This window comes from Podarcis erhardii, assembly GCF_964252035.2.
Source record: "Podarcis erhardii genome assembly, chromosome: 4".
Classification (NCBI taxonomy): Eukaryota; Metazoa; Chordata; class Lepidosauria; order Squamata; family Lacertidae; genus Podarcis; species Podarcis erhardii.
The window spans coordinates 10,749,137-10,770,398 of NC_138508.1; the positions used below are offsets into that span (position 1 = coordinate 10,749,137).

Sequence of the window (21,262 nt, forward strand, 5' to 3'; positions counted from 1 at the left end):
CAACTAAGACTGCTTTTTCACAGCTCAGCAGCTGGAGAGCGTGAGACTCTTAATCTTGTGGGTTTGAAGCCTACATTGGGCAGAAAGATTCCTGCATTGCAGGGGGTTGGACTAGATGACCCTCAGGGTCCCTTCCAACCCTGCAATTCTATGATTTTATAGAACTGTAGAATCATCTTGTCACACCTAATCAAACTGGGAAACAGCCCAGGGATTTTTAAATTTTAATAAGCCACAATTGTGTTCAGGCGTTCAGTCACATACCTGAGAGCACAAACAATTGGGATTCAGTAAAACACCATCACAACTGATTGCTATGCTCTAGCAAAGTATAAAAGGCATTTTGAGAAATTCCAGATCCATGCTCATTTCATGCTGAAGGCAGAAGAGGTGAAGGAAACCGGAGACCATATACTAACCCTTGCCCGATCTTCTCAAAACTTGTATATTTCTTCTTGGGGTCACCCACACTCACAATACCCCCTTCAAAAAAAAAAAGAAGGAAAACAAAAATTAGGATAAAATGAAAGAGCTTTGGAAGGCAGATCAGCTCTCCTGAACAAACAAATTCAAAAGCAAGCATGACAGAATCTGAGCTCATCAGAGCTCCTTGCAAGACCTCAAACCCCTGGGAATGCAATTAGCTTCGCTAAGCAGATAAACTAAGGACGCGTTCACCTGGTGCCATCTCTGTTGCCTCTTAGGCACCGGGCAAAACCGTTCCTGTTGTCTTGTGATTTAAAGTTCCCTGGTGTTCAGGAATATTGCTTTAGCTGTTAGCTGATACATTAATCAATGTGCTGTTGCTGCTTTCGTCCTTTATATGAGCTGCCTTCAGGGTGCCTGCATCAAATTGTCAGGAGCTCATCCTACACTCGAGTAGGACCCTGGCAGAGACACATGCCCGACTGGCATGTTCCCTCCCTCCTGGTTGAGCGTTCGGGAGCTTCAAAAGCTTTGTTCAGCCCAAACATCACAGCGACCGATGCCAACAGACATCGGCACACTTAGAGATCTGCAGAGTGGGCTATAGTATGCTTTCCAAAATATATAGCTTCAAGGAGTGGGGTGTGGGTCAGAGGACAGGCAGCAATGAGAGGGCTGTTGCATTCGCACACGACCATAATGCTTTCTCGAAGCGTCTGGTTTGCCACTTTTGGAAAACAGGATGGCTTTGTTCCCATCCAACAGGGCCGCTCTTGCATACGAAATGTTTTTGCATTCCCCAGCAAGGCTAGAATACAGCCTCACACATCCCAGGGTTTTGAAAGTGAAAGGAGCTTCTAGGATGGCTCTGACATTTACACCTAACACACAAACACACACACACACAGAGCATCTCTCCTCCTTTGAAGAAGCTGAACCCACCAGCTGATACCATTGTGAGAGGATTCAGAAAGGTGGGGTTCTTTTAAGAACAAAAACATCTCTTCGGTGTTGTGAAAGTGCTAAATTTTGCACAATGTGGAGCCTGGGGAGAATGTGTGTGCAGTGTGTGTGTGTGTGCGTGTGACAGAGATAGAGAGAGAAGAGTGCAGCTGTAAAGTGGCGACAACCTCACAGTGTGAGGTGACCTGAAATATATCCATTTCCCTGAGGTCCCATTTGAAAAACCCAGTAGTGAGAAGACTTACTTAATTTCTCCAAGATTTCCTCGTCTGTCATTTTGGGTTTCTTTTTCTGCTTCTCCGTACTCCTTGCCAACGTGTCTGGAGGGGTCGTGCTGTTTTCGGAAGGCGATGGGATCGGAGAGGTGGCCACGTCTCGGGTCGGGGCTGGAGGAAGGGGTTCGATCACCGACCGGGTGTATATCTGCAGGGAGGGGAGGTAGAATATATATGTAAATAAAGGTAAAGGGTCCCCTGACCATTAGGTCCAGTCGTGGCCGACTCTTGGGTTGCAGTGCTCATCTCGCTTTATTGGCCGAGGGAGCCGGCGTACAGCTTCTGGGTCATGTGGCCAGCATGACTAAGCCGCTTCTGGTGAACCAGAGCAGCACACGGAAACGCCGTTTACCTTCCCGCCTATTTATCTACTTGCACTTTGACGTGCTTTCGAACTGCTAGGTGGGCAGGAGCAGGGACCGAGCAATGGGAGCTCACCCCGTTATGGGGATTCGAACCGCTGACCTTCTTATCGGCAAGCCCTAGGCTCTGTGGTTTAACCCACAGCGCCACCCGCGTCCCATATATGTAAATAGTTCCAAGGTAAATCAAACACTAGCAACGGCTAAAAAGGAGGTTCTTGCTTAGTCCCAAACTTCCTGAGATTCACCACTGCAGTACACAGTGCTGCAGCCCTGTGAAAAGTGACTTCAAAAATGATGGCCAAACTGCAAATCCAGTGGGTGGGTGTTTAAATGATTTGGCCTAAAACGGCATTGCCAAATTTGGCCCTCTAGCTGTTTTGGGACAACAATTCCCATCATCCCTGACCACTGGTTCTGTTAGCTAGGGATGATGGGAGTTGTAGTCCCAAAACAGCTGGAGGGGCAAGTTTGGCCATGCCTGGCCTAATAGGTCTGCTAAATTGTTCTGTGTGGGAAAGGAGATTAACACAGATTTTGGGAAGGGCCTCTAGGCTATTGAAAATGGCTTGATTAGTAAAGAGGTGCGGTTAGGAGTGACATCTAGGTGATGACTACTTTAAATCGGCAAAGGGAGATTCGGACTGAAAACAACAATGAATTTACAAGCTGCAGTTGGAATTCAGGTGGCTGAGAACGTGAATGCCTGGCTTCCTATAATGGAGCCACTCTCTAGGCCCAAACTGAACCTCCCTTCTCACGCTACCAGAGCAAAAGCTGAGATTTTTTTCTAAAGGAGACTTTCTTAGCAACGTGCTTTATGTTGTGATACTGTGAGAGCACGGAATGGAGAACTGAGTGCAAAATCCCAGCTCCATTCTGAAAAAGAAAAATACAAGCTTTTTATAGTTGGGGAGAGATGTTTAAAGCATCTGTAGAATCAGAGAGTCAGCTGAACGATGCCTCCCTTTGTTGAGGGAAGGTTTCAGTGCCCTGCCTTAAAATGCAAAAGTATATTTGCTCAATTTGCATCTTTATACGCAGGTCACAGAACTCAGCGGTGACTTAGGAAAGGCGGATGTTGTTCTGAATCTGGGGCAATGGGACTGTTACTTTCACACCCTGCTAGAGAAAGTGTCTAGAGCAGCCTTTCTCAACCTGTGGGTCCCCAGATGTTGTTGGACTACAACTCCCATCATCCCTAGCTAGCAAGGCCGGGGCTCAGGGATGATGGGAGTTGTAGTCCAACAACATCTGGGGACCCACAGGTTGAGAACCACTGGTCTAGAGTTTCTCAAACTTGGGTTTCTGGCCGTTGTTGGTCTACAGCTCCCATCATCCCTAGCTAGCAGGACCAGTGGTCAGGGACGATGGGAACTGTAGTCCAAAAACAGCTGGAGACTCAAGTTTGAGGCATCTGGCTATCCAGCTACTGAATAACATAATTCTGCATTTTTAAGCAGTGGAGCAGGGCTTCAGGGATGGTGTTGGGCAGAGTTCAAATCCCTACTCATAATTTATATAATAATTTTTTTTTTATTGTAGTTCCGTTCATGCAATGGATAGAGGCCTGCCCTTCACCCAGATGACATTATACTTGTGGGGCAGAAGACACCCAAATCAATTCTTCGAAGGCCCAATGCTTTACTCAAGAGGGAGCCCAGCCGTTTTGAGACTTCAACTTACGGACTTCGTGTGCTCGGGCCGGGGAGCGATGACTGGGGGAGGGGCAGCATCGTCTTCATCATCTTCATCCTCCGACACAGGGGGCACGGCGGGGGTCTCGGATACCGCCTTCACATTCTGCACGGAAAGGAAAGGCGCTTAGGAGACGGGGAAACAAAACTACGGCAAGCTCTCAATTTACGCACATTTAACTTGTATGCCTTGAGTTTCACACGCTTGGCAAAACAAATTTAAGAATATTATAAAAGCGACTGGCATCTGGGGGGAAAAGGCTTTGGCAATCCCACCCGCCGTTGAACCTAATGTGTTTTGATTAGACGCAATCTTCGCTGCAGGCATGATCCCTGGAACCTACGTGTAAGTTGTTGGCATAATGTATATGGATGGGAATGCATAGCAGGCCATGAGTTGAAGAAAATGTTTAAATTAACATTTGTAAAAAACAAAACAAAACCCAGAAGCATTTTTGTTAGGGATGGTAGGAAAAGACCTGCAAAGGAAAATCAAGAACATATTTATGTACGTGACAACGGTGGCAAGAGTCTTAATAGCACAAGGATGGAAGAATGAAGAAACCCCGACAAAAGAACAGTGGCAAGAGAAATTGATGGACTATGTGGAACTGGCAAAAATGACGTACAAACTGCATGATAACAACAGCTGTTTTGCCAAGGAAAGCCAAACTTTCCTCCTAATCAGTTTTTCTCCTGCTGCCAAACTCCTGCCGGCCTGTTTTCTTTCTTCCTCATAAAAAGAAGACACTTTAAAAAAAAAGTAGGTGGGGGGGAGACTGCAGACCTTGAAGGAAGTAATGTTTAGAATCATAGAATTGGAAGGGAACACGAGGGTCATCTAGTCCAACCCCCTAAAATACAGAAATCTTTTGCCCAGCGTGTGACTTGAACCCACAACGCTGAGATTAAGAGAACCGGGTTCTACCGACGATGTCACAAAAGCTGATGTATTTCAGGTCAATTTACTAGATCATGGGTGGGGGACGTTCCTGAGCCCGAGGGCTACATTCTCTATTGGGAAGCCTTTCAGGGGCCGCATGCCCATGGTGGGCGGGGCCAGAGGCAAAACATGGGCGGGACTATGGATGTCATTTCGTACAGCTGGCTGCATTCCAGGCAGGCAGAAGTCAGAAATCCAGAGAGACAAGCTAGTAAGCCGGAAGCATTATCAGGGTAGTTGACAAGAGAACAGGGTGGTCCATTGAAAGGGGTCTGGGTTCGAGAGAGGGCGCATTGTGCCGCACAGCTGCAGTTTGCCCACCCACACATAGATGGTAGGAAAGTACAGTGCTAATGTTGCAGATTTGAATCCTATAAGGTAAAAAGGTAAAGGTAAAGGACCCCTGGATAGTGAAGTCCAGGCAAACATGACTATGGGGTTGTGGCACTCATCTTGCTTTCAGGACGAGGGAGCCGGCATTTGTCCACAGACAGCTTTCCGGGTCATGTGGCCAGCAGAACTAAACCGCTTCTGGCGCAAAGGGACACTGTGACAGAAACCAGAGTGCACGGAAACGCCATTTACCTTCCTGCCACAGTGGTACCTATTTATCTACTGGCACTGGTGTGCTTTCGAACTGCTAGGTTGGCAGGAGCTGGGACAGAGCAACGGGAGCTCACCCCGTCACACAGATTTGAACCGCCGACCTTCTGATTGGCAAGCCCAAGAGGCTCAGTGGTTTAGACCACAGCGCCACCTAAGTCCCTATTCCATCCTATCCTATCCTATCAGGTGGTCAAAGCTCAAGGTCCCTTGGTGGAATGCAATACAGAAATCTTTCAGGTAACTCATGTGAATCTAAGCATGGGTGATTCAAGAATTATCTTAAAACAGGCCGCCACCCAGACTGGACTGAGCAAAGAAGATACTCACGCTTAATATTTTGGTGGCAGCAAAGGTGGTCTTGGAAAAAAGGGACAGTATCTGTGTCTTCTATAAAGAATCACAGAACTGTGGATTGGGAAGGGACCCCGAGGGTCATCTAGTCCAACCCCCCTGCAATGCAGGAATGTCAGTTAAAGTAGCCATGATAGATGGCCACCCAACCTCTGCTTAAAAGCCTCCAACAGAGTCCACAACATCCCAAGGGAGTCCGTTCCGCAAGGAATGACTTTTGGCAGCTCGTGAAACTGCATGTATGGATAAGGGTATAAATTGGGCAAATTAAAGAAAGAGACATGCTTTTGAACTATGGCGCTGGAGGAGACTCTTGAGAGTCCCATGGACTGCAAGATGATCAAACCTATCCATTCTGAAGGAAGTCAGCCCTGAGTGCTCACTGGAAGGACAGATCCTGAAGCTGAGGCTCCAATACTTTGGCCACCGCATGAGAAGAGAAGACTCCCTGGAAAAGACCCTGATGCTGGGAAAGATGGAGGGCACAAGGAGAAGGGGACGACAGAGGACGAGATGGTTGGACAGTGTTCTCGAAGCTACCAGCATGAGTTTGACCAAGCTGCGGGAGGCAATGGAAGACAGGAGTGCCTGGCGTGCTCTGGTCCATGGGGTCACGAAGAGTCGGACACAACTAAACCACTAAACAACAACAACAAAGAAAGAGACACGTTGGCCGATTAAATTATTCAAAGAAAAGGCAACCATTTGTGATGTTTTGTAATCAGACCTGTGCTTCCAAAAGGCTGAACCTTCCCATAACTTCAGGTGGTGATTATAATTTATAATAAACAGCCATTTATTTTTCAAACGGAAGCACGGGGGCGAGGGGAGAGAAGAGACCGTTTGCCACCGCCACGCTTGAGAGCGAAGCCATTTCCCCCAGACTCGCTCTTTAGAAAAACCACCAGACGACATCAAAGGCAGTTCGTTGGCACAGCAACGTGCTCTTGCCATGCTAACGAAGGACACTTTGGCGGACGGCCCACGCCAACTGCTTTGATTGCTCTGGTTATCAAAACACTCGCTGGACACTTTCTCGCTCGCTCTCCCCGGGCTTCTTTTGTTCGGGAAGCGCTGCTGTCTCACCTGCTGGGTAATAACACATCCCAGTAGTGATGTATGGGAGTGAGAGCTGGACCACTTCCATTGCCGAAGAATTGATGCCTTTGAATTATGGTGCTGGAGGAGACTCTTGAGAGTCCCACGGACTGCAAGAAGATCAAACCTCTCCATTCTGAAGGAAATCAGCCCTGAGTGCTCACTGGAAGGACAGATCCTGAAGTTGAGGCTCCAAGACTTTGGCCACCTCATGAAAAGAAAAGACTCCCTGGAAAAGACCCTGATGTTGGGAAAGATGGAGGGCACAAGGAGAAGGGGACGGCAGAGGACGAGATGGTTGGACAGGGTTCTCGAAGCTACCAGCATGAGTTTGACCAAACTGTGGGAGGCAGTGGAAGACAGGAGTGCCTTGTGTGCTCTGGTCCATGGGGTCACGAAGAGGCGGACAAGACTAAACGACTAAACAACAATAAAAGGCTTATTCTTGTAGATAGGCCAGGTGGAAAGATGTCGCCTCTACTGAAGTCTTGAAAAGAGTTTTGAAGGTGGCAGAAAGTGTCTGGGCAAATTCTTGGTCCTTCCTGCTTCTGGAGAAAAGTGGTGGGCATCACTCATTTCTGGAACACTTGGGGAAGACAGGGAGAATTTAAAACGTCCCTCAGTCCCTGATAAATCCACATTTTTAAGGAGGGCTCTTGATCCTATATCCCTATCATGGAATTGTAGAGTCGGAAGGGACCCCGAGGTTCATCTAGTCCAGGGGTCAGCAAACTTTTTCAGCAGGGGGCCAGTCCACCGTCCCTCTGACCCTGTGTGGGGGACAGACTATATTTTTTTTGGGGGGGAGGGAATGAAAGAATTCCTATGCCGCACAAATAACCCAGAGATGCATTTTAAATAAAAGCACACGTTCTACTCATGTAAAAACCCCAGGCAGGCCCCACAAATAACCCAGAGATGCATTTTAAATAAAAGGACACATTCTACTCATGTAAAAACACGCTGATTCCTGGACCGTCCGTGAGACGGATTGAGATTGGGCGACTGGGCCAGATTGGGCCAGATCCGGCCCCTGGGCCTTAGTTTGCCTTCCCATGATCTAGTCCAACCTCTTGCAGTGTGGGAATCGCAACTAAATCACTTGTGAGCTTAAAAAGCTCCACGGAAGGAGAGTCCACAACAATATCTTCAGAAGGAGAAAAATGAGCACGATCTCTCCAAAGTGAGAAAGCCGGAAGAATGTGTAGGTGTTAAATACAGATGTCTAATTTTATTCGTTCTTTGGAAGAGATGGTATTAATGCAATTACATCATGCCTACTATTTTTCCTGCGCTTGTTTTCGATTTCAACTTGAGAAAGTGTGTATGTGGTTTTTTTCCTTTCTTCTGGCAAGAACAGAACAACAACCACAGCAGCAAAACTAGATCAACTTCCCAATTTGCAAAACAGTTTTTCCAGCCCTGCCGGTTCTCCCTTTCAGATTTATTTCATGTCCCCTCTGCCCTTAGGCCTCACCTGAACTTTTTAAAAGGGGAAGCAAACTTCTTGAGCTGCTGTCCAACACTTTGAATTGTGCTCGGAAACGTACTGGGAGCCAGTGTAGGTCTTTCAAGACCGGTGTTATATGGTCTCGGCGGCCGCTCCCAGTCACCAGTCTAGCTGCCCCATTCTGGATTAATTGCAGTTTCCGAGTCACCTTCAAAGGTAGCCCCACGTAGAGCGCATTGCAGTAGTCCAAGCACGAGATAACTAGAGCATGCACCACTCTGGCGAGACAGTCTGCGGGCAGACAGGGTCTCAGCCTGCGTACCAGATGGAGCTGGTAAACAGCTGCCCTGGACACAGAATTGACCACCTTCATGGACAGCTGTGAGTCCAAAATGACTCCCAGGCTGCGCACCTGGTCCTTCAGGGGCACAGTTACCCCATTCAGGACCAAGGAGTCCTCCACACCTGCACGCCCCCTGTCCCCCCAAAACAGTACTTCTGTCTTGTCAGGGTTCAACCTCAATCTGTTAGCCGCCATCCATCCTCCAACTGCCTCCAGTGAGCGTAAGTGAGCAAACTGGCCGAAATCGAAGGTGGGTATACTATGGCCACCATTGGGGTAGCACAGAAAAGGTATCTTAAAGGAGATTACCCATTTACTTGCACATCTGCCATGGTAGGATGGAAGAGGTGGAGGCTGGAAAACGAAGATGTGATGCAAGGATGGGGAGCCTAATTCTCTCCAGCTGTTCTCAGGCCCTAAAGGCCACCAGCCCCAGACATGATGGGAGCCACAACTCGAGCCACAACTCCCTGATGCAACACAACCTATCACAATGCTCTCTTTATGCCAGTGACATCGGAGGGACCTAATCACAGACAAACTGGGAAGCAGGGCAACAGATAATCCAAAACTCCACATGCCTATCACCCCCTTCCCTTCAGAACAGGACATAAAGTCTTCTCACACATTCCGCTGACAGCCATCAAGTATTTGGAGGCGGCGTTTATAAGTGGTCCATGTTTCACAAGCATACAGGAAGGTTGGTAGCACAATAGCTTTGTAAACAAGCATTTTGGTTTCCCTGCGAATGTCCCAGTCCTCAAACACTCCGCACTTCAACCGGGAGAAAATTGAAAGATTCCATCAACGGCGTCTCCCAAAAATTCTATATATCACTTGGGAAGACAGGCAAACTAATGCCAGTGTACTTGAAGAAGCAAAGATCACCCGTGTTGAGGCAATGATTCCTCAACATCAACTTCGTTGGACTGGTCATGTTGTGTGGATGCCTGATTATCGTCTTCCAAAGCAACTGCTCTATTCCAAACTTAAAAATGGAAAGTGTAATGCTGGTGGTCAACAAAAGAGGTTTAAAGGCTGTCTCAAGGCAAATCTATAAAAAAATGAAGTATAAACACCGATAACTGGGAAACACTGGCTTGCAAGTGTTCCAGTTGCAGAGCAGCCTTTACCAAAGGTGTCATGGACTTTGAAGACATTCAAACTCAGGATGAAAGGGAGAAACGTGGTAAGAGGAAGACACGCTTGGCAAACCCTCACCATGATCAACTCCCGCCCGGAAACCTATGTCCCCACTGTGGAAGGGCGTGTGGATCCAGAATTGGCCTCCACAGTCACTTATGGACCCACTGTTAAGACCGTGTTCATGGAAGACAATCTTACTCGGCTACGAGAAATCGCCAAAGAAGAAGAAGAAAATTTGGTGTAGTGATGGGGGTTAATGGGGAACCTGTGACTCCCCAGATGTTGCCATGCTACCTGGGGCACATGCAAACTGGAGTCCCTCAATATTGAAAGCGTCACACAGGTTCTGCATTCCAAGTGATAAAGATAGGGCTTGGCAGCGCCCAATAACCAGCGGATTGTCAGGTGCTTAGGAACTGCTGAGCAACGTGGTTTTGCAGACCCCCGATTCCCCACCCCTGAGTTAGGGACATATCAGCCTCCTGGTTTTAGCGCTGACTCTGCCTGCGACTACAGCCTTCAATATAGCTACGAGACTGAACTTAGACTTACCAGTGTGTTGGAGGAGTTATAGTCTTCTACAGATTTATCTGGAAGGGGACAGAAAAACAGAACACCTTTCAGATCCCCTACACATGAAATCAAATTAAAACCAAAGGCAATCTAGATCAAAACACTGAAGACCAATTCTCTAAAATCACCAACTGAAAAGGCAAAGAGACTAAATCTGCAGAGCCATTCGTTTCAGAACAACCTTTCCTCCATAAGAACTTTGTAACCAAGAGCTACTGCTGGAGTTTGCTTTCTTCCTCCTCCCTCCCAGTCCCTTTTCCTTTTGTGATGTTTCTTTTCCAATTTAAGGCCGAAGGCAGAGAGCATCTTAGAACTGATCACTGTAAACTGCTCTGGCTGAAGAGTGGGTTAAAATACTTTAAATTAATAAGGGTTACACACTTTTAGTCCCCCGTCCAAGACTTCTCAGGATGAGAGGCTTAAACGTCATATTAAAGGAAAAGGTAAAGGAACCCTTGACCATTAGGTCCAGTCACAGACGACTCTGGGGTTGCAGTGCTCATCTTGCTTTACTGGCCAAGGGAGCCGGCGTACAGCTCCCGGGTCATGTGCCCAGCATGACTAAGCCGCTTCTGGCAAACCAGAACAGTGCCTGGAAACGCCGTTTACCTTCCTGCCACAGTGGTACCTATTTATCTACTTGCACTTTGACGTGCTTTTGAACTGCTAGGTGGGCAGGAGCTGGGAACGAGCAACGGGAGCTCACTCCATCATGGGGATTCGAACCGCCAACCTTATGATCGGCAAGCCCTAGGCTCTGTGGTTTAACCCACAGTGCCACCCATGTCCCTAAACATCACACTGAGGAAGGGCAAAAACAGACCTGCCTCAACCACCAAGAAGAGAGCACCTACCATCTCATTTTTAATCACTTAAAATGTTCAAAAGCGTGGCTTCTGATTGGCTGCAGGAAGCTCCTGCAGCCAATCAGAAGCCCCGGAAGCCCTGTTGGACATTCGGCTTCCAAAAGAACGTTCGAAAACCAGAACACTCACTTCCATGTTGCGTTCGTTAGGGAGCCGAAATGTCCGAGAACTAGGCTGTTTGAAAACCAAGGTACGACTGTACTGTTGAATTTACCTGAATCCTCCTAACACACACACACATATATATAAATAAATAACACCACCAGAACATCCAGCAGGTCGATTTGTAGCCAGGATATGTGTAAATTCTCTTGGTGTCTAAAAAAACAAAAACAAATACCCCACAGGCAAGCCAAGTAAAAGCTGACCAAGTGCACCTGGCTACCTGTGCAAGCAAGGGTTTTTCATCCATCCATTCATCATGACCTACCTGTGAAGCTCATATACTTCTGGCTATTGGAGGTCTTTTTGGAATTGTAGAACTCCAGGACGTCGAGCACAGCCTGAGGGTTCTTCTTCTGCTCCGATTTGGTGATGTTGGAGGTTTGCAGCAAGCGGGCCCATTGCTCAGGCATCCCCTGGGAAGAGGGCAAGCAGCACAGCCGTGAGGACAGATTTGTAGCAACACAGGAAGATTCCTTGCACAGAGTCAGACAGTCTAGCCCAGTACTGTCTGCACTGAACGGCAGCAGCTCTCCAGGATTTCCAATGGGGAGAAATCCCGGCCCTGGCTGGGAATGCCAGGAATTGAGCCTGGGACCTTCTGCACGCAAAGCAGAATGTTAAAAATATTATTATTATTATTATTATTATTATTATTATTATTATTAATACCCCGCCCATCTGGCTGAGTTTCCCCAGCCACTCTGGGTAGCTCCCAATCAAGTGTTAAAAACAATACAGTGTTAAATATTAAAAACTTCCCTGAACAGGGCTGCCTTCAGATGTCTTTTAAAGAGAAGATAGCTGCTTATTTCCTTCACATCTGAAAGGAGGGTTTTCCACAGGGCGGGCGCCACTACCGAGAAGGCCCTCTGCCTGGTTCCCTGTAACCTCACTTTTCGCAGTGAGGGAACTGCCAGAAGGCCCTCGGAGCTGGATCTCAGTGTCCAGGCTGAACGATGGGGGTGGAGATGCTCCTTCAGGTATACAGGACCGAGGCCGTTTAGGGCTTTAAAGGCTAGCACCAACACTTTGAATTGTGCTCGGAAACGTACTGGGAGCTAATGCAGATCTCTCAGAACCTGTGTTATGTGGTCCCGGCGGCCGCTCCCAGTCACCAGTCTAGCTGCGGCATTCTGGATTAATTGCAGTTTCCGGGTCACCTTCAATGGTAGCCCTACGTAGAGCGCATTGCAGTAGTCCAAGCGAGAGATAACCAGAGCATGTACCACTCTGGCGGGGCAGTCCGTGGGCAGGTATGGTCTCACCCTGTGTACCAGATGGAGCTGGTAAACAACTGCCCTGGACACAGAATTAACCTTTTCCTCCGTGGATAGTTGTGAGTCCAAAATGACTCCCAGGCTGCGCACCTGGTCCTTCAAGGGCACAGTTACCCCATTCAGGACCACAGCAATGGCTGCAGTTTTATTACCTTAAGCATTCCCATGCGTGCAACTCACGCATAAAGAGCAGCCTTTATGCTGGTGCCCTCTAGATATTGTGAACTACAGCTTCCACCAGCTCTTGCCAGCACAGCTGGCCAAGGCTGCTTAAAAGAGCACAAGGTGTGTTTTTTTATGGAGGGGGCGGGAATCAAAATCAAGGTGCCACTCAGTTCAGCATGCATTGTTAAGAGAGCTGTCATATTTCAACAGTTAGGGTGCTCCCCAATTAGCCATGGGTGAGCGTAGCTCAGCTACCTTCTCTCACAGCCCATCCTACCACAGAGTAGGGCTGGGAGATACCATGTTTTTCACTCTATAAGATGCACCAGACCATAAGACGCGCCTAGTTTTTGGAGGAGGAAAACAAGAAAAAAAATATTCTGAATCCCAGAACCCAGAACAGCAAGAGGGATCACTGCGCAGCGAAAGCAGCGATCCCTCTTGCTATTCTGGCTTCTGGGATAGCTACGCAGCCTGCATTCGCTCCATACGACGCACACACATTTCCCCTTACTTTTTAGGAGGGAAAAAATGAGTCTTATAGAGCAAAAAATACGGTATATCAATAGATCATCCAAAACCACTTTGGAAGTCCATATCGTGATGTCGGTTCCATAAATTGGGTCCTCCCTTAAAGAGGGCACGTGTTGCGGTGAGACCTGGATAACCGACACCCTGTGTTGTGGGTGGGTACGATTGATCAGCCACAACACCGACTGGTAGGTACCTCCAAAAAGGTAAAGGTAAAGGGACCCCTGACCATTAGGTCCAGTCATGGCCGACTCTGGGGTTGTGGCGCTCATCTCGCTTTACTGGCCGAGGGAGCCGGCGTACAGCTTCCGGGTCATGTGGCCAGCATGACTAAGCCGCTTCTGGCGAACCAGAGCAGCGCACGGAAACGCCGTTTACCATCCCGCCGGAGCGGTACCTATTTATCTACTTGCACTTTGACGTGCTTTCGAACTGCTAGGTTAGCAGGAGCAGGGACCGAGCAACGGGAGCTCACCCCGTCGCGGGGATTCAAACTGCCAACCTTCTGATCAGCAAGCCCTATGCTCTGTGGTTTAACCCACAGCGCCACCTGTGTCCCAGGTCCCTCGTAGCTGGGTGCAATCTCGCCAATGGGACGCAGTCCAAACGGTTTGGCGACCTATTTATGCCCATGCACGTGACCCAGAGCTTCCTCTTTCGGCGCATGCATTCGGAACACCCGCCCACCTCTCCCTACTTTTAGGGCTTTGCGCTTGACCTTGCTATGCCATTGTGTGTTGTCTGTCGTTGGGACAGGGGCACGACGGGAATTTCCCCCACTTGGCTGATGGGCTGTTGCCTTTTGGGTTTTGCCTGCCGCATAGCAAATCGTCACAACTTGTAAGGTTGCGGATAGGCTCTGGTTCAGGTGATAGGGATGGGAGAACGCTCTCGCCATCCCTATGTGAAGGGGATTCCATTAAAGGAATCCAGGGACTCAATGGTTTGGTCAACCCCTGAGAGGGGGTTGTGCCCGTGCTGGAGTCCAGGGGGACATTTTGGTGGCAGAGTGAGCCCGTTCCCGGCTTTCCGCTTATCCAGGTGTTCACCCTTGGCTGACCTATGCCGGTGCCACAGGTCAGCGCTACCTGCATGGCAGGGAGCTAGTCGAACCAGAGCCTATGCAACCAGTCACTTTCTGTAATCAATAAAGTTGTGGCCTAAATTCTGCCAAAAACCAAAACCAAAATTTGAGAGTCAAATGTGAAATTATTTAGGGGGGAGGTTTCTGGGTCTGAACATGCAATTTTTGACCTGGCAATATACAGTGATACCTCGGGTTACATACACTTCAGGTTACATACGCTTCAGGTTACAGACTCTGCTAACCCAGAAATAGTGCTTCAGGTTAAGAACTTTGCTTCAGGATGAGAACAGAAATCGTGCTTCGGCGGCACAGCAGGAGGCCCCATTAGCTAAAGTGGTGCTTCAGGTTAAGAACAGTTTCAGGTTAAGTACGGACCTCCGGAACGAATTAAGTACTTAACCCGAGGTACCACTGTATCGCGAATCAGGCTCTGTGTGCGTGCTATGCAAAAATCAGCCAATGCCTCTACAAAGCTCCATTCTTATTTAGGACATCGTGATGTTATCAGTATATATTGCAGTGCTGAAAACCAGGTATCGCCCAGCCCTAAAACGCAGGGTTGTCGTGAGGATAAAAGAGCGAGGGCAAAACACCACGGTGAGGCCCATGAATGAATCGCTGGGTAGAGAGAAAATAAATACCCCAACCATCAGTTACTAAATAGATCACCGATGGCCTGCAATTTATATCCGTCAGCACAACAGGTAAGAACCGTCCACCATTTCCATTCATATCTCTCGCCGCCACCCCTCACCCCGGCTGTCCCCCATTCTCCTTACTGTGAATTCGCCTGTGACGGCATCAAACCCAACGTGAATCGTGTGCTCAAAGTCGGAAGGCAGAGAGATCTCAGGCCGCTCTTTCTCCTTCTTCTTGTTGGCTGTTTGAAGGGGAAGAAAAAAAACATCCCCAAAAGGGAAACAACTACGTTAGCCAGCACTGTTACTGTCGATTTATATAGACAGACAAGACAGTTTATACTTGCTTCAAATCAAGTCTTACTAACTAGTGATTTAAATCAAATCCACCCTGGTTTGGAAAACTCTGAGCCATGGGGAAAGAAGCTGCCATATTGATAAGGGGATTGGCGCACAAGATGGAATAAGCCCCCACTCCCAGGTCTTTCTCAGCACAGACCGGAGAGCTCATGTTGACCAACAACCTGCAGGCTGCTGAACTACAACTCCCATTATCCCTGGGCATTTGCCAGCGTGGCTGGAGACGATGGAAGTTGGGTCCTGCAACATCTTCAGGGCAGCAGGTTCCCTATTCCTGCCCTAAGCAGTTTGGGAGCAGGTTATTGGACTGTACCCACACGGACCTGCTAAACCTGAAGAGCCCTTGCACTTAGCAAACTACGGTTCCCAGGATGCTTCGGGGGGAAACCGTGACTGTAGAAAGTGCTAATGAAGTCCTTTGAATGCATAGTGCAGACAGGGCCTTAGTGAGCTAATACAGTGGTGCCTCGCAAGACGAAATTAATCTGTTCCGTGAGCCTCTTTGTATAGCGGTTTTTTCCTCTTGCGAAGCAAGCCCATTGACAGCTTAGCGGATTAGCGGTTTAGCGGCTTTTAGCGGATCAGCTGATAAGCGGCTTATCAGCGGATCAGCTGATAAGCGGCTTAGGGCTTAGGAAAAGGGGGGGGAGGAAAAAACCCCCACAGGAACTCGCAATACATTTTCGTCTTGCGAAGCAAGCCCATAGGGAAATTCGTTTTGCGAAGCGCCTCCAAAACGGAAAACCCTTTCGTCTAGCGGGTTTTCCGTCTTGCGAGGCGTTCGTCTTGCGGGGCACCACTGTAGCTACTACGTTCTCCTAAACAAGAGGGTAGGGCTGAGACTGATTTTTTTTTTTTAATCCCCCAAGTTTTGTGGGCAGGCAGAAATTCAAGTGGTATGGCTCTTCCTCAGCTAGAAACCCAAGGCCATGGAAAGGTTGCTCTCGTGGGCTGTGTCTGACATGCAGCTGTTAAGCATGGAGGCAGCCAGGGGAGAGGAAGGAAACTCACAATAACATTTTAGAGTTATATACTTAACAAGTTTTAGGAGGAAGTGCTGAACTGTATAACCCTGACTGTGCAGAAACAGTTAAATCTCTCAGCAGATAATATTCTTTCGAACTCTATACCTGCAGTATAGAAATTAACAACAGGACACAAAAAATTCTACATGCCCTAATGGTGACCCTTTTCCTTTCTCCTTCTGTGATGTGGACTTCCCTGGTTTTTTTCTGGCCCACGTAGGACCAATCTGGATAGTTGGTCTTGGTGAAGATTTGACGTTTTCATCCCCAAAAAGTTTTTGATTTGAGTGTCTACTAAAATGAGGCTGCATTTTAATGTTGTACTTAATCTTGTTTTTAAGTTGTATTTTAATCAATTGTTTTTACCTGGTGTTAGCCGCCTTGAGCCCGGTCTTAGCTGAGGAGGGCAGGGCATTAATAAATTATTATTATTATTATTATTATTATTATTATTATTATTATTATTATGAGTGATATTGACGAATTGGAAGAATATGGAAGCCTTGAATCAATAATAATAATAATAATAATAATAATAATAATAATAATAATAATAATTTATTTATACCCCACCCATCTGGCTGGGTTTCCCCAGACAACACTTGCAACTTATGAACGGTCTGCTTACAGATATACTTTGTTTGGATAAATATGATAACATTTGGAATGTCGTAGGCTATTAATGTTTATATATGCATTAGGATAATAACACTCTATCAATTTATGTAAGAATGTATTATGGGAGTATATTACATTGCATTTTTGAAGATTCCCACCCCCCTTTCTTTTACACATCTTTGTTCTCTCCCCCCCCTTTTTTTCTTCGTACCACTTTATTTCTTTTAAATGGTAATTCTTTCAGTAAAATACATGAATATTAGAACACAATTTTTTAAAGAACCTTTCGGAGTTAGCTCTTAATTTTCACGTGGTATTTTAATGCTATCCTAAAGCTGTTAAAATGCAGAAACCCACGCTAACCAGGGGCACTGGGCTGCCCACTTTATAGAGTCCCTCTAAATTAGCCCAGCATGGAGGGCCCTCTGCTAATGCCATTAACTCTTTCTGTGTCCTTGCATAAGCAGTTTAAAAGCAAAACACACCACTGCAGCTACAGAGAACTACATTAATTACCTTCAAACCTGGTTAAATACCACTGGCCTGTACGCTGTTATGAGATGGGGGGGATTACAATGAGCATACGAGCAACAGATGGTTTTTGCCGACCAAAATCCGAAGAGCTTTGGCGGTCTGAGTCTGAACGCATTAAAATATTAACTGCTATAATCTTTTTTTCCTTTTTTTCCTCTCTCTCTTTTTCCCCCTGCAATGCTAAAACACTGTACAGAGCAGCGTGAGGCAGGAGCTTATGGGGATTAGCAATTTTAAGGCCCGCTGAACCCAGATTTGCAATCTAATCCCTTTTGATAGCGTTTGTGGGAATTTTCGACGGGGCCTTTAAAAGCAAGGCCAGAACTTTAAAACTTTTACAACCAGGATTCTTAAAAGCAGGCCTCTCCCTTCTCTAACGGGTTAATCTTTCCCCAAACTGGTAGAAGGTTAGCCAAAAACCAGTGGCTTCCTCTAGGTTGTTGTGCCGAAGATCATGGCATGCTGGGATGCCAACTATAGGGGACAGAAGGTACTTTGTCCTCCTCAATATTTGTGGGTAGGGGGCCAAGCTGGGCTAGATTACACTCCCTCTGGAGAAAGGGGTACGTAGTTTAGGGGTACTTCTGGACCCTCAGCTATCGCTTGGGGCTCAGGTGGCCACAGTGGCCCAGCCGTGCCGCTATTTAGACAGGGATAACCTAACTGTTAAGTTGTGGGTGAACATATCAGACGACACAGCGATTCTTCAAACAGCTCTTGTTTATTCACAGGCCAGAACAGAACAGAACCGAAGGGTTCAGCCAGCCTGCTTATATAGAGCTCCAGGACAACGTAACTGTAACAATTTTCTAAAACTATCCAATCACTGAACATCACTTTCGATCGCTTATTTGCATAACTATCTACAGTATCCCCCTGCTGGCCCAGGGTGAGAACTTCAGTATATAACACTAACTACTACTGTCTATGTGCTGGCAACTTCTTGGTTAAAGTAAAGGTAAAGGGACCCCTGACCATTAGGTCCAGTCGTGGCCGACTCTGGGGTTGTGGTGCTCATCTCGCTTTATTGGCCGAGGGAGCCAGCGTACAGCTTCTGGGTCATGTGGCCAGCATGACTAAGCCGCTTCTGGCAAACTAGAGCTGTGCACGGAAACGCCGTTTACCTTCCTGCCAGAGCGGTACCTATTTATCTACTTGCACTTTAACGTGCTTTCGAACTGCTAGGTTGGCAGGAGCTGGGACTGAGCAACGGGAGCTCACCCCGTCGCGGAGATTTGAACCGCCGACCTTCTGATCGGCAAGTCCTAGGCTCTGTGGTTTAACCCACAGTGCCATCCGCGTCCTTTAACCTCTTGTTAGACACTGCAATGCATTATACTTGGGGCGGCCCCTGAAGACAGTCTGGTGCAGAATTCGGCAGCTAGGCTGCTCACTGAGATAAGACAGTTTGAGCACCAATCCCGGCTCGACTAAACTGGCAGCCAATTGGTTTCCGGACCCGATTCAAAGTGCTGGTTTCGACCTATGAAGCCTTAGACGGCTCAGGACCGCAATACCTCAAGGACCGCCTCTCCCCATATGAACCGACCCGGCCCCTGCGACCATCATCTGTGGCCCTTCTTTGTGTGCCTCCCCCAGGAAAGGTCCGGAGGGTGGCAACATGGGCGCCATCATTATATAACTTTGGGTGCCAGGAAAAAACATTTCTCTTCTCCAAGGCTTTGGATATTTAAATAATTGCCTTTTAAATGTGCGGGGAGGGGGGTATTATTTTGCTTGTTAACATGCATTTCTGCATTTTTATACTGTGAACCACACCACGATCTTCGGATAAAGGGCAGCATATTAATTTAATAAAGAAATAGTAAGGAAATACTGTACAGGGTATGGTTTCAATGTACGAAGCCCTACATAGCTTGGGGGGGGGCCAAAATATTCCCACATATCCAACCGATTACTGTGTTTTCAGAAGTGCACCCCACGGCTACCATTCTATCAGGAAGGTCTGATCCTCATGATGTCAGAATTGGGCCTTCTGATACGATGGTTCCTCTACTAATAGGATCTCTCTCCTATTAGTATCAGAGGGGGTGCCTTCTCCATCAACTTTTCAGCCCCTGTTAAAGGCATTCCTCTTTCAACAAGCCTTCTAAAACCCTTATCCCCATTGGCATCTAATTTGGAACTACAGTCACATCTTGGAAGCTGAACGGAATCCGTTCGACTTCCAAAATGTTTGGAAACCAAAGCGCAGACTTCAGCTTCTAAAAATAGTTCACAAACTGGAACAGTCACTTCCGGGTTTGCAATGTTCGGGAGCCAAAACGTTTGGGAACTAAGCTGTTTGACTTCCAAGGTACGACTGTATACTGATTTTGTGTCCGTGCAGTTGCTTTTTAAATATATATATATATATATATATATATATATATATATATATTAATTGTTTTCCAATAAGCAAGATGTTATATATTTAACTGTTTTATACATATATCGAAAATCACTTTGGGGGTGCCTCATGGGAAGCAATTCCTTCGGAAAGACTTTATTGATGTCCTGGTCTCCCTTTCTGGCCTCTCTCAAAGTCGCTGCTTACGTCTGAGTAAATATGTCGGATCCAAAACATATTTACTCAAGTCACAGATTCTCTCGCTTAAAAAAAAAAAATTGCACTCAAGGACATGTCTTGAGGATTCTAGCCTCAATTAGAATTCTAGCTCAAGATTGCAACTTAAACCCAAGAGTAAACAATCTTGACTTGCTGCTAAAATTATGCAAAGGGTTTGATTTCTTCACGACTGAAGAAACAGCAATGAGATGTTTTCCTGATCTGACTTGCCGAAGCCACGTCTCCTGCCGTTAGAAGAGTTTGCTTTTTAAACGGCAATGTGGCTGACAGACATTCAACAGGTTAGGCATTTCCCAGCATAGAGATGCAGCGGTGTCAGAGCTTCACCTGTTGAGCTTTGGCCTGTCACAGAAAGAGCCATGCCAGAAAAAGAAGGGTGTGAAACCAGGATGCAAAGGGGCAACAGAGGTGCCTTGAGACATGGCTCTGTCAAACAATCCAAAGGGCCCCTGTCAGTGAAACCAAGCAATTGCATTGCTTGGACTAGATCAGGGATAGCCAACTCCCAATAGACTGCGATCTATTCACAGTATAAAAAAGCTGGCATTGATCTACCCATTGTTGTAAAAAGACTGACAGTGATGATGATGATGATGATGATGATGATGATGATGATGATAATAATAATAATAATAATAATAATAATAAAATAATAATAATAATAATAATAATAATAATAATAATAATTATTTATACCCCGCCCATCTGGCTGGGCTTCCCCAGCCACTCTGGGCGGCTTCCAACAAAATATTAAAATACAGTAATGCATCAAACATTAAAAGGTTCCCTAAACAGGCCTGCCTTCAGATGTCTTCTAAAAGTCTGGTAGTTGTTCTTCTCTTTGACATCTGGTGGGAGGGCGTTCCACAGGGCGGGTGCCACCACCGAGAAGGCCCTCGGCGCTGGACCTCAGTGTCTGGGCAGAACGATGGGGCTGGAGACGCTCCTTCAGATATCTACCCAAAGTTGTGGAGCTTTTTTTAGTAAGCCAAAGATGCGGAGATTTTTTTAGTAAGCCAAAGTTGGTTGTTGTTGTTTTGCTTTTTTGTAAGAAGATCACTGAGGGGCCAGAGATCAACCAGGATGTACCAGGAACACCCGGCAATCACCAGTAGATCGCTATCTACCTGCTGGACATGCCTGGACTAGATGATCCCTGGGGTCCCTTCCAAT

At 47.0% G+C, this 21,262-nt stretch overlaps 1 protein-coding gene across 3 annotated transcripts in view; it reads right to left on the reverse strand.

Moving 5' to 3' along the window:
- The window catches only part of PAK1 (p21 (RAC1) activated kinase 1), a 97,172-nt gene that overhangs the window by 17,120 nt on the left and 58,790 nt on the right, over nt 1-21,262 (reverse strand). For 2 of the 3 annotated variants that reach the window (XM_081860479.1, XM_081860478.1), the window contains 6 exons: nt 15,104-15,204; nt 11,530-11,677; nt 10,213-10,250; nt 3,713-3,829; nt 1,635-1,812; nt 420-483 (listed from right to left, as the gene is read on the reverse strand). In XM_081860479.1, coding sequence (XP_081716605.1) covers nt 420-483; nt 1,635-1,812; nt 3,713-3,829; nt 10,213-10,250; nt 11,530-11,677; nt 15,104-15,204 — 646 coding nt within the window. Of the gene's footprint in view, nt 1-419; nt 484-1,634; nt 1,813-3,712; nt 3,830-8,823; nt 9,109-10,212; nt 10,251-11,529; nt 11,678-15,103; nt 15,205-21,262 lie in introns of those variants that run through there. The other variant, XM_081860480.1, reaches the window with a different exon arrangement.